The 16858-nt window shown below is 35.5% G+C and overlaps 1 protein-coding gene across 12 annotated transcripts in view; it reads left to right on the forward strand.

Moving 5' to 3' along the window:
- Positions 1-16858, forward strand: part of RAPGEF6 (Rap guanine nucleotide exchange factor 6) — a 218502-nt gene that overhangs the window by 179135 nt on the left and 22509 nt on the right. For 10 of the 12 annotated variants that reach the window (XM_027098364.1, XM_027098327.1, XM_027098264.1 and 7 more), the window contains 3 exons: positions 5645-5856; positions 11196-11319; positions 13741-13764. In XM_027098364.1, the coding sequence (XP_026954165.1) occupies positions 5645-5856; positions 11196-11319; positions 13741-13764 (360 nt within the window). The remainder of the gene's footprint in view (positions 1-5644; positions 5857-11195; positions 11320-13740; positions 13765-16858) is intronic. The other 2 variants (XM_027098353.1, XM_027098274.1) reach the window with 1 other exon arrangement.

Raw genomic sequence — 16858 nt, forward strand, 5'->3', positions numbered from 1 at the left:
TGTTATTTCCCAGAAGGCTTAGTTTCTTCTTTTTCTAGTTCTGGTTACATATGTTATGTAATTTACTTGAGGTCTTTCTTAATATAATTATTTATCATTATAAACTTCTGTCTTGGAACTGCTTTTGAAGCATCCACCAAATTTTGGAACGTTGTATATCCATTTTCCTTTGTTTAGAGGCATTTTTTAATTTCCCCTTTGGTTTCTTTGACCCATTGATTGTTCAGGGGTGTGTTGCTTAATTTCCATATATTTGCAGATTTTCCATTTTTCCTCTTGCTGTTTCACACACTCTGGTCAGAAAAGATACTTGGTATGATTTGGGTCTTCTTAAATTTGCTAAGACTTGTTTTGTGGCTTACATGACCTATCCTGGAAGATGTTCTGTGCATGCTTGAGAAGAATGTGTATTCTGCTGATGTTGGATGGAATGTCCTGTATATATCTGTTAGGTCCATTGATCTAAAGTATGGTTCAGGTCCAACATTTCCTTGTTGATTTTTTTGTCTGGGTGATTGATCCATTGCTAAAAGTGGGATATTGAAGTCCCCTGCTGTTACTGTATTGTTTTTTTCTCCCTTCAGATCTGTTGGTGTTTGCTTAATATACTTAGGTGCTGTGCTGTTGGGTGCATACATATTTACAATTCTTATGTCTTCTTGCTGAGTTGACCCCTTTATCATTATATAATGACCTTCTTTGTCTCTTATTACCATTTTTGACTTAAAGTCTATTTTGTCTGACATAAATAACTCTATTCTCTTTTGGTTTCCACTTGCATGGAATATCTTTTTCCATCCATTCACTTTGAGCCTGTCTGTATCCTTTAGGCTGAGTTGAGTAGTCAGTATATAGTGGGATCTTGGTTTTTTTAATCCACCAGTAACTGTGCCATTGGATTGGAAAATTCAGTCCATTTACCTTTAGAGTAATTATTGAAATGTAAGGACTTCACCACTGCCATCTAATTGTTTTCTGGACGTTTTATAATTCCCTTGTTAACTTTTTGACTCTGTTGCTGTGTTCCTTTGTGAATTGGTGCTTTTCCATGGTGGTATGCTCTGATTCCCTTTTCATCTTTTGTGAGTCCACTATAGGCTTTTGCTTTGTGGTTACCATGAGACTTACATGAAGCATCTTATTAACAGTCTGTTTGACACTGATAAAATTTCAGTCACATACAAAACCCTACCCCCTCTTTTATGTTTTTAATGTCACAATTTGCCTTTTTATATTGTGTATTCATTCACAAATTGTAGTAGCTAGAGTTATTTTTGACACTCTTGTCCTTTAACCTTTATACTCTAGTTAACATGCCATCATATTTCAGTGTTGAGAGTTTTTAAAATTTAACTGTATGCTTACCTTTATCAGAGTGTTGTATATTTTTATATGTTTTCATGTTACTAGTTAGCATCATTTCATTTCATTTGAAGAAGTTCTTTTAGCATTTCTTATAAGGCACATCTAGTGATGGTGAATTTCTCAGCTCTTGTTTTTCTGGGAAAGTCCTCCATTTCTCTAGGATAACTTTGCCAGATAGAGTACTCTTGACTGTTAGACCACTCTCTCCTGGCCTGTAAGGTGTCTGCTAAGAAATCTGCTGATAGCCTAATGGGGTTTCCTTTGTAAGTTACAATCTTTTTTTCTCTTGCTGCCTTTATTATAATGTGTCTTGGAGAAAGTTGTTTTAGATTGAAATAATGGGGTGACCAATTAGCTTCGTGAGCTTGGATGTCTAGATCTCTTGCCAGGTTTGGGAAGTTCTCAGCCATACTTCTTTAAATAGTCTTTTTGCCTCCTTTTCCCTCACTTCACCCTCTGGAACTCCAGTGGTTTGTATATTGGGGTTTGTTTTTGATGGTTTCCCAACTTTCTTCATTCTTTTTTCTCCTCAGACTGAGTTATTTCAAAGTTCCTGTCCTCTATCTCATTGATTTTTCCTTCCCTGTGGTCTACTGGATGTTGATGCTCTCTAGTGCATTTTTTCATTTCATTCACTGAATTCTTCGGCTCCAGAATATTCATTTGGTTCTTTCTTGTGATGTCTATATCTTTGTTAAATTTCTCATTTGGATCATATATTGTTTTCCTGATTTCGTTGAATTGTCTTTGTTTTCTTATAGCTGATTGAGTTTTCTTAGAACACCTGTTTTGAATTCTTTGTTAGGGAAATTATAGCTCGCCATGTCTTTGGGTTTGATTACTGGAAGATTACTGTGAACTTTTGGTGATGTTGTGTTTCCTTCAGTTTTCATGTTACTTGCTCTTTTTGCATTTGAAATAGCATTCACCTTCTCTGAGTTTTATGTGTTGCCTTCAGGATAAAAAACCTTTCATCATTCTTGATATATTGCTAGATTCTGAGGCTTTCTCAGGCATTGTGTGGATACATCTGCTCCATGCTTCTTTTCCCTCTTGTGGCAGAATTCTGAAGCTTGTATGTCTTCTCTGTATCCTAGGATATACTGTGTCAGCTGCTGATAGTCTCTTTTGTTTTCCTAAAGGTAGTGCTACAGCTCAGGTTTGTGGTTTCTTCTTGGCCTGTTTCCTGTGTGTGTTTCCTCTCTACCAGAGCTTTCTCTTGGGACCTTGCACAGGGAGCCAGTAGCAGAGTGGGGGGAGGTGTGGGTTTGTGCATGTTGAGCTGCAGGTGCTCTTGGGTACATTGGGGGGTTTACAAGTGAGGTTTTCCCTGTGGCTCCTGGATGGGCTTCCTGTTGGAATCCAGAAGCATTTAGCAGGAACCGCATCCCTTTAATACCTCTTGGAATCTTATATGCTGCTCTTCTGATCTGTTCCCTCCCCCCAGTCATGGAGCTCCCACTTTAGTGCTCTGGATGCTACAAGACAGAATGAGTGTCTTTGGCAGCATCCTACACTGCTAGGGCAGCCAAGCATTCACTCACTGGCTCTCCCTTTCCCCTGTGGGAGAAATCATAGGCCGTCTAGTTTAGGCTTAAGCTATGCTTTCCTTGATGCCAGCAAAGTCAAGCTATTTCTATTCCAGTGCATCTGCACTCTTTTTTTCTGTTCTGTTATATTCCAGCAGAGTGCTTGAACTTCTCTGGAAACCTGGACTTCACAAAGGCTCTCTTATCTGTAGCTGACCACCCAAGTCAGTGTTCTCCATGTGTTCCCAGACCACAGCTAAGAGGGGCCAGAACCATTTCATAGTCTCCTGTAGGTTCCACAGCCAGTACCCAAATCTACCTGCTTGTTACCCAGTATACCAGTGGGTGAGGCTCCTCTCAGGTCCCTTGGTCTGTGATTCTGGGTCTCACAACTCCCACAGAGGCACTACTTACTGTTCATGGATAGATGCTGAATTTTCGTTGTTGGGGCAGGGGGTAAAATGAGGGTCGTCTTATGACAGTATAATGCTGACATCACTCTCTCCAGTCATCTCCTGGTTGAAGTTTGTTTTCTAGTCATTTCTTGCACAAGGGCTTATGGGAATTATATATCCTGAGCATATTCAGAGTGTTTTTCTGTTGGCTTTGAACTACAGTGTTAGTTTATCTGCCTTTAAAATTCTTGTCTAACATGTAATTTCTTGGGAACCTCATAGATAATGGCTCTACAACTAGCATTTTATATAGCTGTTCAAGTTTCTGTGTTTACTCTCTTTATTATTTCCTTATCTCTGAAGTCATTTACCTTTACATGGGTGTTTCCACATCTCATTTAGTTTTGTATCAAGTTCTCTGGAACTGTGGTATCTATTCTATAGATTCAGTTCTTTTGTTTCTGAATAGTTTTCTCAAATTGTAGTTTTGAATATTTTTTCAGTTCCATTATTTTCGTTTCCTTCTTCAAGGATACCAATTATATATATTTTAGATCTCCTTTGTCTTCCATATCCATTATTTTCTCTCTTGTTCTTTTCAGCTCTGTCCATTTCCATTGATTGCTTTTGTTAATCCTTTAAGTCACTTGCCTAAGGTTTTAGCAGTGTCTTTTTTTTCTTTATGTAGGTTCCAGTGTTGCCTTCATTTCTCTGTTGGTTGCATTTTTTTCTTCCATTCTTTTCTAAACTTTACTTAACTTTTTTATCAACTTATATATTTTTTCCCTAAACTCCTATATCACTGCATTACTCGTTACTTTATTAGTTCATTTGAAATCATGGCTAGAGTCATTAGTCCCAGTTTTTATTGTATTGTTGGAACATTTTCCTGCTTTATGATCTTTAAGTCTTTGTTTTTCCTTGTAGCAGCATGTTATAGCTCTGGCATTCATTCCTTCTTTTTGAATGACATGAGTTTTCCTATACCATCTATCTGCAGGAGATTCACGTGGGAGAAAAGCCAGGGCAGTATCCCAGGCTAGCAGAAATAGAGCTTGTATGTGAATTGTTTTACCCTTTACTTCTCTCCAGCAAATGAAAATTGGCAGTTTTATGGCTGTTTACAACTCAGTTTCTCCCTTCTTTCTTGTGTCACTGTTAAATTCCGTCTTGCCAAGATGTTATATCACTGTGTGTACTGTGTTAATCTTACTTTCCCTGACACTCTCTGGTAAAGAACAGAGTCCAACCCCCTCCTAATTCTGTCAGCCTATGGACTCTGTTGTGTTGTTCCAAATACGGGATTCCTGGTTTGCCTTCTGGGTGAGTTACCTGCTTCAGAGAGCTGTGCTTTACCAGCTTTCATTGACATCTTCAGCTGCAGGCATTCTTTTTCAGCATTTTGCCTACTCAAAGTTGACCTTGACTATTTTTTGACAGCCTTTCTAATGTGTTTAGGAGTTAACAGATATCTCTTAGTTTTGGTGGAGATGAAATTTGCATTCCTGTTATTCATCCTTGTAGTTGTTTGGGATGATTTCTGAGAAGCAGAGGGAACAAAGATACCTTAACTCCACACTTTAAAATCAGAAATCAAGAGAACATTTTAAATACCATTGTATTGGTAAAAGTCAGGTGGCTGAGAACAAAAGAGGGATTAACTGGTAAGAAAATTGCACTATTCATTCAGCAGCATACCTATGAGTTGGTAGTATAGAGGTAAGGGATAGGGAGGAGGAGTTGTAGCCTAATTGGCATGCATTATTTTTAAAGTTAGGACCATCTAAGTTTGTTTAAAATCCTATAGAGAGGAGACATTGAATATATGAAGGCCTGAGGGACAACAGGATTAGAATCTAGGGATATGGAAGTATTGGAATCAGGGACATGAGTGGCCAAAATCTCAAGGAAAGAAGGTTTTCAGCCCCAGAACTTGCCTTGCTTCTTATATAACGCTTGTCATCACTTACACCACTCTCAAATAGGTAATTTGTCCATAAAGTTATTTCTGAGCAAATAAAAAAACATTGTGATACTTGAAGTTTATTTTTAAGTTAAATGCCTATTTTATGGAGTTACTATATTTGTGATTTACATGCAGACTACAAAATAAAGGCTGTTGGTATACAACCATAGGCAAGTAATGTAGTTCCTTTGAAGGAAGTTTTCCTTAAGATCAAGGAGTCCCTTTTATTTATTTATTTTTTCATGGTTCTCCTGTTTATTTCAACACATTGAAATTTGTCCCTGCTTATTTTACCTTTATTAGAAAAGATTGGTTTATACACTTTCCTGACCTGAGTCCTTTCTCTCCCACAAGTCCCTTTCTAATGTTTTTATTCTCATCTTCGGCAGTGGCTTGAACCTGGCATCTGTAGCACGACTCAGAGGTACTTGGGAAAAGTTACCAAGCAAGTATGAGAAACACCTCCAAGATCTACAAGACCTTTTTGATCCATCTAGAAACATGGCAAAATATAGAAATATTCTTAGTAGTCAAAGCATGCAGCCTCCAATTATTCCACTCTTCCCCGTTGTCAAGAAAGATATGACATTTCTACATGAAGGTATTTAAAAGTAATTTGAAAATGAGCATATTTAGCTTCAGCTAATTCTCCATAATTGTGATGTGTTTAATGTATTTTCCAGTCTATTGATTAAAAGTCACTAAAGCTTTACCCAGTTAAATGCAGCAAATCTTAGGAACCAAAACCCACATTATTGACAAGAACAAATGTAGGTGTTTACCCAATGCATTCAAACTTAAAGTTGACTTACAACCAAGATCAGACTTTTTGATCTTATTTATTGTTTTGTTTAGTAATATTTATCCTTCCAACTTAATTTTTTAATTACTAAACGCATACAGAAAAGTACCCAGAACAAGTGAACAACTCAATGAATTATGACAAAGCAAACACCCATGCACCCAACATCCAGTCAAAGAAATAAAATATTGCCTACCTCCCAGCACCCCCACTCATGCCCTTTCCTGGTTACCACCTTCATCTTCCCCAAAGATAACTAGGGTCTTGACTTCTAATACTGTGGTTTAGTTTCACCTGTTCTTGAACTTTATATAATCACAGAGTATGTTTATTTTTTTAGTTTTGGTTTGGCTTCTGGATTATTTTGGTCAGCATTAGACTTGTGAGATGAGATTCTTCCATGTTTTTGAGTGTAACTGTACTTCATTTTCAAAACTATTTAGCATTCATTCCATTACATAAATGCAATACAGTGGATTCATCCAATCCATTGATGAGCATTTGATAGTTTCCACTGTATACGAATAATGCTGCTATGAATATTCTTTCACATATCTCGTAGTGCACGTGCATTTTTGTTCAGTATAATTCACAGTGAAATTTATGGGTCCTGATATTCATATAATCAACTTTGGAAAGCAGTTTGAGGTTAATCTACTAAAGTGGAACACTGACAGTGTTTTTAGCATTCTTGTTGTTCCTCATTCTCACCAACACCTGGTAAATTGATTCTTTTTACTTTTATCCATTCCAGTAGGTGTGTAATTGTATCTTGATGTGGTTTAATTTGCATTTCTCTGATTACTAATGAGGCTGAACACACTTTTGTATATTTATTCGTCCTCTTTTGACAATTATCAGTTCAGTGTCCTGCTTATTTTTTATAATGTTCTGTTTTTCTAATATACTTTTTAAGAATTTTGTGTAAGTCCTGTATATAGTATGACTTGCCTTTTGACTCTCTTAAGGATGTCTTTTGATGAACAGCAAGTTCTTAGTTTTAAAAACCAAATTAACCTTTTGCCATGTGGTTTATCTGCAATCCCCTTAATTGATTTTTGTGAATGGTATTTGTCCTCCATTAACTTGCTGACTATACACAGTTTTACTCATTTTCTAGTGTTACACTAGACATTATATTGGGTTGGCCAAAAAGTTTGTTCGGTTTTTTCTAGTAGCTCTTAGTTGTCTTTCACTTCACTCGAAACAATTTTGTTAGATTGTATCATGACAGCTGTCATGTCAGCGTGCATTTTTAAAAAACTTATCAAAATTGGTGGATTTTTGTGTAGCCATTTTAATATTGAATATGGAAGAAAAAAGCAACATTTTTGGCATATTATACTTTATTATTTAAAGAAACGTAAAAATGAAACTGAAATGCACAAAAGGATTTGTGCGGTGTATGGAGAAGGTGCTGTGACTGCTCGAACGTGTCAAAAGTGGTTTGCGAAGTTTCGTGCTGGAGATTTCTTGCTGGACATTGCTCCACGGTCGGGTAGACCAGTTGAAGTTGATAGCAATCAAATTGAAATATTAATTGAGAACAATCAACATTATACCACACTGGAGATAGCCAACATACTCAAAATACCCAGATCAAGCATTGAAAATCATTTGCACCAGCTTGGTATGTTAATTGCTTTGATGTTTGGGTTCCACATAAGTTAAGCGAAAAAAACCTTCTTGACCATATTTCTGCATGTGATTCTATACTTAAAAGTAATGAAAACGTTTCGTTTTTAAAACAAATTTTGACTGGTGATGAAGAGTGGATACTGCACAATAATGTGGAACAGAAGAGATCATGGGGCAAGCGAAATGAACAACCACCAACCACACCAAAGGCCGGTCTTCATCCAAAGAAGGTGATGGATGTTGTGTATATGGTGGGATTGGAAGGGAATGAGTCTTCTATTACGAACTCCTTCCAGAAAACCAATGATTAATTCCAACAAGTACTGCTCCCAATTAGACCAACTGAAAGCGGCACTCGACCTAAAGTGTTCAGAATTAGTCAACAGAAAATGCATAATCTTCTATCAGGATAACGGAAGACCACATGTTTCTTTTATGACCAAGCAAGAACTGTTACAGCTTGGCTGGGAAGTTCTGATTCATCCGCCATATTCACCAGAGATTGCACTTTCGGATTTCCATTTATTTCGGTCTTTACAAAATTCTCTTAATGGAAAAAATTTCCATTTCCTGGAAGACTGTAAAAGGCACCTGGAACAGTTCTTTTCTCAAAAAGATAAAAAATTTTGGGAAGATAGAATTATGAAGTTACCTGGAAAATGGCAGAAGGTAGTGGAACAAAAAGATGAATACGTTGTTCAATAAAGTTCTTGGTGAAAATGAAAAATGTCTTTTTTACTTAAAAACCAAAGGAACTTTTTGGCCAACCCAATATATTTATACTTGTTGATATTAATTCACATAATATTTATTAGTACTTTGCTGTGTGTCAGGCAGTGCAAGAAGTTAGACCACTTAAATTCCCATTTGCTCACCTCCCGACATATACAGTTGTTTCCATGCCTTTAAATGCCACACTATACTATTGTTGTTTAGTAAAGTCAGTATTTATTTAGCTTTACCTGCATGATGATATTGTTACTTTTCCTGCATTTCAAAGTTTTCATATGGTTGGGGTTTTTTTCTCCTGTAGAACACTGATTATTATTCCCTTATGTGCAAGTCTACTGGTAATGAAATCTCTTACTTTTTGTTTATTTGAAAAATGTCTTTAATTAATATTCATTCATAAGGCATAACTTTGGTTGGCACTTACCTTTCAACATTTTGATATAACAAAACTGTCTCCTGGCTTCCATTGTTATTGTTGAGAAATCAAGTGTCAGTCTTATTTGTTGTTCCTTTGACAACAATCTACCCTTTTTCTCGTAGCTGCTTTATAATTTTCTCTTCTCTCTATCTCTGTTTTTCTCTAGTTTTGCTATGATGTGACTAGGTGCAGCATTTGGTTTTCTCTGACCTGGATATTTTTATTCATTCTGGAATTTTCTCCCAGCTTAATGTCCAATTTTTAAATTATTTCTTCAACTGTGTACTAATTTACTGTTAAATTCAGCAGCAAATTCCTTATTTCAGTTATTGGGGTTTTTTTTTTTCCAGTTTTACAATTTAAATTCATTTTTATCTTCATGTTCTCTGCCAAAGTTCTCAGTGTTGTTTTTTATAACCTTGCACATATTTACCAGTTACTATTGTGTTTGTCTCCAATAACTCCATAATCTAGATCCTTTATGAGTCTTTCTGTTGTGTTTTTTTTTTTTTTCCTTGCATTTCAATCATGTTGAATTTTCTCCTGATGTACCTGGTTATTTTTGACCAAATGGATGTTGTGTATAAAGAAATTACAGAAATAATCTAGGGTTTCAGACAATATTACATTCCTCCAGAGAGAATTAAAGCTTGCTTCTGCCAGGCAGCTAGGGGTGCTAGCAATCCAAAAATCACCTTAAACCCTTTTCATATTTTGAGATAATTTAACACTGAACTTTTATCCCAGTCTGCATTTAGTTTATCTTTAGTCTGAGGATATATTATAGGCCTTCAAAATCCCAACCCAAAACATTGAAGATTTATCTAGACTTAAGTTGTTCTTCTCTAACTTCAAAGGTCATGGTGGCACTACTCAGTTTTTCAGCTCATCATCCCCTTTTCTGAAATCAGCAGATGCTGGGTCAAGCACTGGGAGATGCTAAACTTGCCACAGATCTTCATTATTGCTTCAGATCTTCACAGCCTTGATAGTTTTTTGATGACTTAAAACATTTTTTTTCTATTTTTGTCCAACTTTTCTAACTGGTCTTAGCAGATGTGTTGTGCCAATTAACTAGTTGTTCTGCCCCCACTTTCATTATCACTCCTTTTTCATAAGAAAATATCATTATAGGCTTCAAGTATATTTTTCTGACATGCTCCCTCAAAACATGTTTATGTGACTTGAAAGTATTTTGGGTTATCATTTTGTTTTCAACTCATGTTGAGACCCTGAACAATTTATATGTCCAATGGATAGGTGCCATTTACTACAAAAAGGGAGCCACCATGTGTTCCAGACCCATGTGGTTCTCAAACTTGGCTTCAGGGACTTGGAATTCCACAGACACCTCAGGGGCTATGTGGAAAATAAATAGGGTCAGACCAACTGTTAAAGACAGGTGTGATAAAAAGACAGTTAGATTACCCTTTGAACATATAATTTTTTGCCTTGTGGTTTGAACTGGGTAAGCCAACATATGGGCTAAGTCTGGTCTCATTCCTGTTCTCGTCAAAGAAAAGTAGACCATTTTGAGAGGTGTATGAGTTTTTTTCCTTACAGAACTACTTAGTGAAACAGAAACAAAAACCATGGAACTTACAAACAAGCAAATTTGTGTTTAATGATTAAAGTCATGATTGTAAATTCAAATCCTGGGGAAGAGAGGATGCATGGCAGACTAGAAGATGTCTACCCCTACGAGCCAGCCACCTCTTAATTTTAACTAATTATTACCACTTGGAAGACAGATCTATCAATACTTATTATTTAATCCCCCACCTACCCACCCCGCTTTTTTTCTTCGAGAGAAGTCAGAAATTCTTGTTTTCTTGGGATGTCTTCCACTTCTTAAGTGTTGACAACTCATTTTACAATTTATTTAAGTACCGTAAACCATAGAAACCTTACTAGATTAGTTAAGCCAAAGGTCACTGTTTGTGACCTCTGGCTAAAACCTAAGTTTTCAAGTGCTCTACTCTGCTGCCCAAAAAAACAGATGCACGTACTTGCCTAAGAGTGGGCTGAGCATCTGGAGAATTAGATTTGAGGAGCTGTATTTTTTACTAGGTGTGCCTACAGCATAATGAAATGGCTTTTAGAAGCTATGCACAGTTTCTCACTTTCCAATAATCATAATCATTACTTCCATAGGAATAGAATTTCTCTCATTAGCTCATTCCCTGGGAGCAGGATTAAACCATCTATGGGTTTATCAGTTCTTGAAAACAAAAGTGACAGTTTGATAAAGAAGGTTCTGATTTGTGCCTCCAACAATAACTTGACTTCTGCTACTTTTATATAGATATTTTAATTTTGGAAGTTAAAAAAAGTTACTTTTATTCTATAGGAAATGATTCCAAAGTAGATGGTTTAGTAAATTTTGAGAAGCTCAGAATGATTGCCAAGGAAATTCGTCAAGTTGTTCGAATGACTTCTGCTAACATGGACCCAGCTATGATGTTCCGACAGAGGTATGTCATTGAAGTGTGTAAGTGTTACAGAGTGGCACTGAGCATGATATAATATTTTTCATTTATTGACCATCTGCCGTTTGTTACGCAGTGTACTAAGTGCTTTACAGATGTCCCTCTCAAGTAATAGTTTGTCACTATAACCTTTAAAGGTTGGTAGTAGTATTGGCCTGCCTTTTACATATGAAGAAACTGAAGCTCAGAGCAGTTAGGTAATGTGTCCAGGATTACATAAATTGCTGAGATTTGAACCCTAGTTCTCTATTACTTTTTTGAGTACATAGATCTGTATTGTTATTGTTAATTAAAATGTCATCTAACTTAAATGTTTAAGTAAGTTGCTGATCTTTACTGAAATTATCACACAGGACAGATGCTTTCATCTGGTTTCTAACAAAATGTATGAAGTATTAGTCTTCTATTTTTACTGAATATGTCTTTTTATTGAATATTTTTAAAGTTCTATTTCTGCCTAAGTTCTACTTTATTCTTTTAAAATATATTCCTTGGTTTCAAGTCGTGGTACTGCTGTTTATTTGTATGTAAATTCTTTAACGCAGTTTAGAAAGTGCCAATTTAAGAATGCTCCATCTCTAATAAAAATGAAATAAAAATAAAAATTGCATTCAATATTAACCTGATCTTCTAAGAATGCTTTTTAAAATTCATTTTTAATGTAATAACAAATGTCTCCTCAAATTATATAAAACATAAAGTATGTTGTCAAGCTGTTCCCAGTAATTTCTGTAATTTTTAGGGTAAAAAGTTATTAGGGTTTTCATTTTTGGTCTGATTTTCTTCTGGGCCTTTGTGTATAGCTTCAGTACCTAAGAGCTTTAAAAATGAAATGTTTACCCAGGCAGACACAATTCTTGTGGCTTGAAAGAAATATAGCCTACTAAAGAAACAAAAATACTTGGTTTTTTAAAAGTTAGAGATGGAGTTTTTGTAACCAAACAGAATCAATGTGTGTCAGGATTGGTTTTTTTATTTTTGTTTTGTTTTGTCTAAATCACCGTTCAGGAGTCTTTGTTTTTATAAGTAGTTGACCTGATTGTTGCTCTAGTGTAGAAATTCTCAAAGTATGGAGGAAGGGGTATATCATATCTCCTCTTCCCAACCCATCCCACTTCTGTCCCTGAGAATCACTACATGTAATGAGGGGTGTCATTGCTCAGCAGTGTAGAAGCAGAAAACAGTAAGAACCAGGGACCAAAGCAGACCTGGAGGATTTGTTTCTTTGTTTTTAAGTTTTTGTTTTTGTTATATGTCCCTGTACAGTGGCCCCACCACACCCTGTTGTCTTAACACAGACATCCGTCTACTCATGTATTTTAGCACCCTCGTTCCTCAAGATGATAATGACTTTGTGAGCCTGCCGGACCAGTTGATAATATTTTAAGTACAGTGCTTCAGAAATGAGCAAAGGAGGAAGAAACTGAGGATGAAATCAGTGAACTTGGCTGTTTCCTTGGGAATGGCCTAGGCTAGAGTAGAATGCAGTATAGGAAAAAATAAAACATAATTAGATTAGACTGAAGTTTTCCTGAATCAGTTGTGTTTGTCAGCTAGTACTGAAATGTACTAGCTTTCTTTAAGCAAGTAATTGTCCAGTTTGGTGGTGTATAATATCTTGTGTAGACAAAGTACCCCTTTTATTTTAACAGTAGTCAGTGTACTTACTGAAAAACAGAATTTTGGGCTGGCCAGAGCTGGAGCTTATTGGATACAAGCCAGAGATATAATGAGACCAGTCAGGATTGGGGGGAAGGGGCAAAAAAATAAATGAGAATAAAAATTTTAAAAAGAATCTTGATTCAGCCCAATTGTAGTGTAAGGAGATACAGGATCATAAAGATGTTGATGATATATTTATACTTACATTTTAAGTTGAATTTGCTGGTCAAAATTTCTTGTTAATGCACATTGTAAGAGAATTCCTGCACTTAAAAATGAAATTATAAATTTTTGTTTCTTGTAATTTCATCCTCGCTTAAATGTATGGCTCAAAAATCCTTTTTTAAAAAAAAGTTCAAAAGATCATATTCCTTAATTTAAGGTTTCCCTGAAAACTTTGAATTCAAAATTCATAGTTAGTAAATGTTTTCCCTTAAGCTTCTTATTAACATAAGCCTCTAAATGAATTAGGTATTAAAAATATAATTGGTCTAAAAAAATATATTATAATTGGTCTAAAAGCATACTTTTAAATAGTGTGGAGCTTTTTGGCCTTCAGTACGTATCATAATTCATTTTACCCCCTTGTATTCCATTAAAGTCATTTTACTGTTAAGCTACCTTTTTTTTCTAGTAAAATTTTTCTGTTCTGTCTCCATAGTTTCTCTGACTCACGACTGTTGTCTTTTTTCTGTGCTTTCCTATTCAAACACATGCTTCAATGTTTGTGGCTCTTGCTTACAGGAAGAAGAGGTGGCGGAGTCTGGGGTAAGTGTAGAGACGAATGCAACTGGAATGAAGGTTGTGCAACTGTTAACATATACTGCATCCTTTTCATTAATGCACGCACGTAAAATAGCATGTGTTCTATTAACCCTGTCAACCTACATTCCTGACAAATAAATGCCTTTTGCTAACAAGGTTAAAATAGTGTTAGAACTAGCTTTTTTTCCCTTTACTTTTCCATTGTTGACGTCCCATAAGTCCCTTTTAGATTTTATTTAGCAGGGTCAGTTAGATAATGATGACGATAGCATATATTTATTGTGTGCTTCCTATGTGCCATATACTTCTCTGTGCATTTTATATGAATTATTTAATTCTCCAGCCACTCTGTGAAATAGATAATGTTATTCCCATGGTACAGATGGGGAAGATAGAGTTGTCCAAATTCCTAGAGCTCACTAATGGTGGATTCTGATTCATTAATGGTGGTAGTCTGATTCCAGAGTCCACACTATCTTCTTTTATTCACCTGCCATATTTTATAAAAATAAATGTTTAAGTGTATTAAAATGGGTAAAAGCGTTGTTTATAAAGATTACATTTTTCTATCAGTTTTCCAAAAGGGTGCAGCCTTTATCCAAACTATACTGTAATATTGAGTTTGTAAATAATTGAAATAGAGGATGATTTTAATTGTTCAGATCCACTAATACCATGAGACATACAGCATTGAGTTTTAAATTCCTACCACTTTTAATTAACGACTCCCTTATCTCTCTTAAAACTGAAATAGAATCAGACCTAACAACACCTTTTGTTGTCAAGTAGGTTCAGATCTCTGCTTACAGATCTGTAATAGATAGCTAAGTATCCACGTAGAAATCATAGAATGTTTGGGATCTTATAAATCATCTATCTGATCCTTTCATTTTTAGTTGAAGAATAAGATGGGTTTTGTGGATGAGGGGATTTTAGTTGAAGAAAAAGATGGGTTTTGTAGATGAGCAAAAAAGAAGAATTTTGCTCTTTTAAGATTATAGTGAATCATTAAGTTAGATGCTTTTATATTACATATAAGAAGGATTTTTTGTGAGCCACTTACTTTGAGTCTTGTCTTATTTGTGGTCTTTTGTTTTCTGTTGAAGCTTGGTGAACTTGAATTTCCTTCTGCTTTCTTCCTTCTCTGTGTTTCTTCTGTGTTTTCTTCTATACTTTACATTTATGTCTTTGTCTTTTCTGGTTCTTCTCATTGAAGATAGAAATTGATTCCTAACGTTACTGTTATGAAGAAGAATACTTGAACAGTATATCTTAGTGGGGATTTTGGGGTGTTTGAATGACTTATGTAACACATTCACTGTTTATTTAGCTTTAGGGTTGATTTGTATGATGTTTGCAGGCACTAGATATTTTTGTTTTTACATCAAAGCATTTTGAAAGTAGCTTAGAAGACATTGTCATTTATCATGAGATTTTCACTTATTAAAATTTTGTATGTATCTTGAATTTCTGGACACTTTTTTATATCAGCTTACATAAAATTATTAAATACTTGTATTCAAATTTGCTCCTAAATATTGGGGCTTGATTTTACTACATTTCTTTGAATCTGAGGCATCATCAGTTGTTGGGACCACTGTTGTTTTATGTACCACGAAGAAAAGTCACTGCAGTACCTTGTTAACACTGAGAATTTTTTAACTTTATACTTGTTAAAAGAGCTCTTATATAAACATAGGTATGTGTTTTTATCACATAACACCTTTTTGCATTCATAAAAAGGAAAATACAAAATATAAATTGGTTTAGGTCTTTCTTAAACTTCTTCGTATTTAGAATATGAATTTTCTGAATCACTTTTAGAGTTACTAGTTTCTGGGGGTTTTTTTTCCTCACACAGTATTGCCTTTTGTGCCGTCAAATATGTTGGTAATTCCACACTTCTTAAAACAAGCCATAAAAGAATAAAAAGCTGCTGGTGCTGGGCTCTTAGGTTGGCTTTGCAGATATTTAGGGCTAACTTCCTTTTGACACCTGCTTTGGGAATGTTGTTGAACTTGTTAGATTCACTACATCCTTATAATCATTTGGTTCCTGGAGGTTAAGGGAGGAATTCACTAATGCCATTGGATTTTTTCCAAACCACTCTGAAAGTTTAGGAGTTTCTGCATATGTAAGTAGCAACAACCACATCACAGTTTCTGCCTGACCAGTAGCAATTGAAAGTTGCCATCAAATGTAAGACACACTCTTTTAAAGATCTTAAAATGACAAAAGAAAAGTAACATTTTTTACAACTTTATTTCACTTAATTTATAATGAAAACATTAGAATTTTAGTTGTCTGTTTTAAATGGGGTATGTGAGCACGGAAAAAAACAAATTGTTTTATGGTTGTGGTATGTGTATTTAGAATATCTTTGGGTAATTGGGAGGCTAACTTAGAAGACCCATAGATATCCTTATTATTTTAGAATTGGCAACTGCTTTTAAAATAAAAATTGTCTAGAACCTTGTGTTTGCTATCCTTGTTACAAAGGAAAAATAGCATTGCAGTTCCTGTTTTCCAGTGGTTCTAGATGTGGTTATTATAGAAAGAAGTCTGCCAAAAAGAGTACAGTTGGATGTGAAGCTATAGCTTGTTTCAATTGTAGTTATTCCTACCCAGCTTGTAGTTTCATCACATTTAGAGGCATTGCAAAAGAAAGATCCCATATCCCCAGTCCAGAAGCCACATATTGCCCAACCATTTCATATGTGAGTAGAAGCATTGAGTAGCTTTTTATTGCATTTTTGATCTCTGACTATATTGAATTGAGTATAAATGGTGTTATTTTTCTTACTGGTTGTTCTATTTGAATTTTGGTCAAAATCTGGTTACTGGTAAAATCGGTGAGCATGCTCGGAGTGGGCCAGCTATATACAAGAATGTTGATGGCGATAGCATGTCCAAAGCAGCATGTACAAGCAAAGCTGCTCTAGAAACTCCCCTGCTGAAGAATCCTGGTGCAGAGATCTGGCTCAGGGTGGACTTGTCCTGAACTAGGCTCTTGCCGTATCTTCAGAGTGTGGATGGCCATAGGGCCAAAGGAATGCTTATACTTGTCACAGTTGTGCCATGGGTTGCAAAGGCACCA

Source organism: Aethalodelphis obliquidens, unplaced genomic scaffold (genome assembly GCF_003676395.1).
Source record: "Aethalodelphis obliquidens isolate GAN/ISIS:26980383/991018 unplaced genomic scaffold, ASM367639v1 scaffold4, whole genome shotgun sequence".
Classification (NCBI taxonomy): Eukaryota; Metazoa; Chordata; class Mammalia; order Artiodactyla; family Delphinidae; genus Aethalodelphis; species Aethalodelphis obliquidens.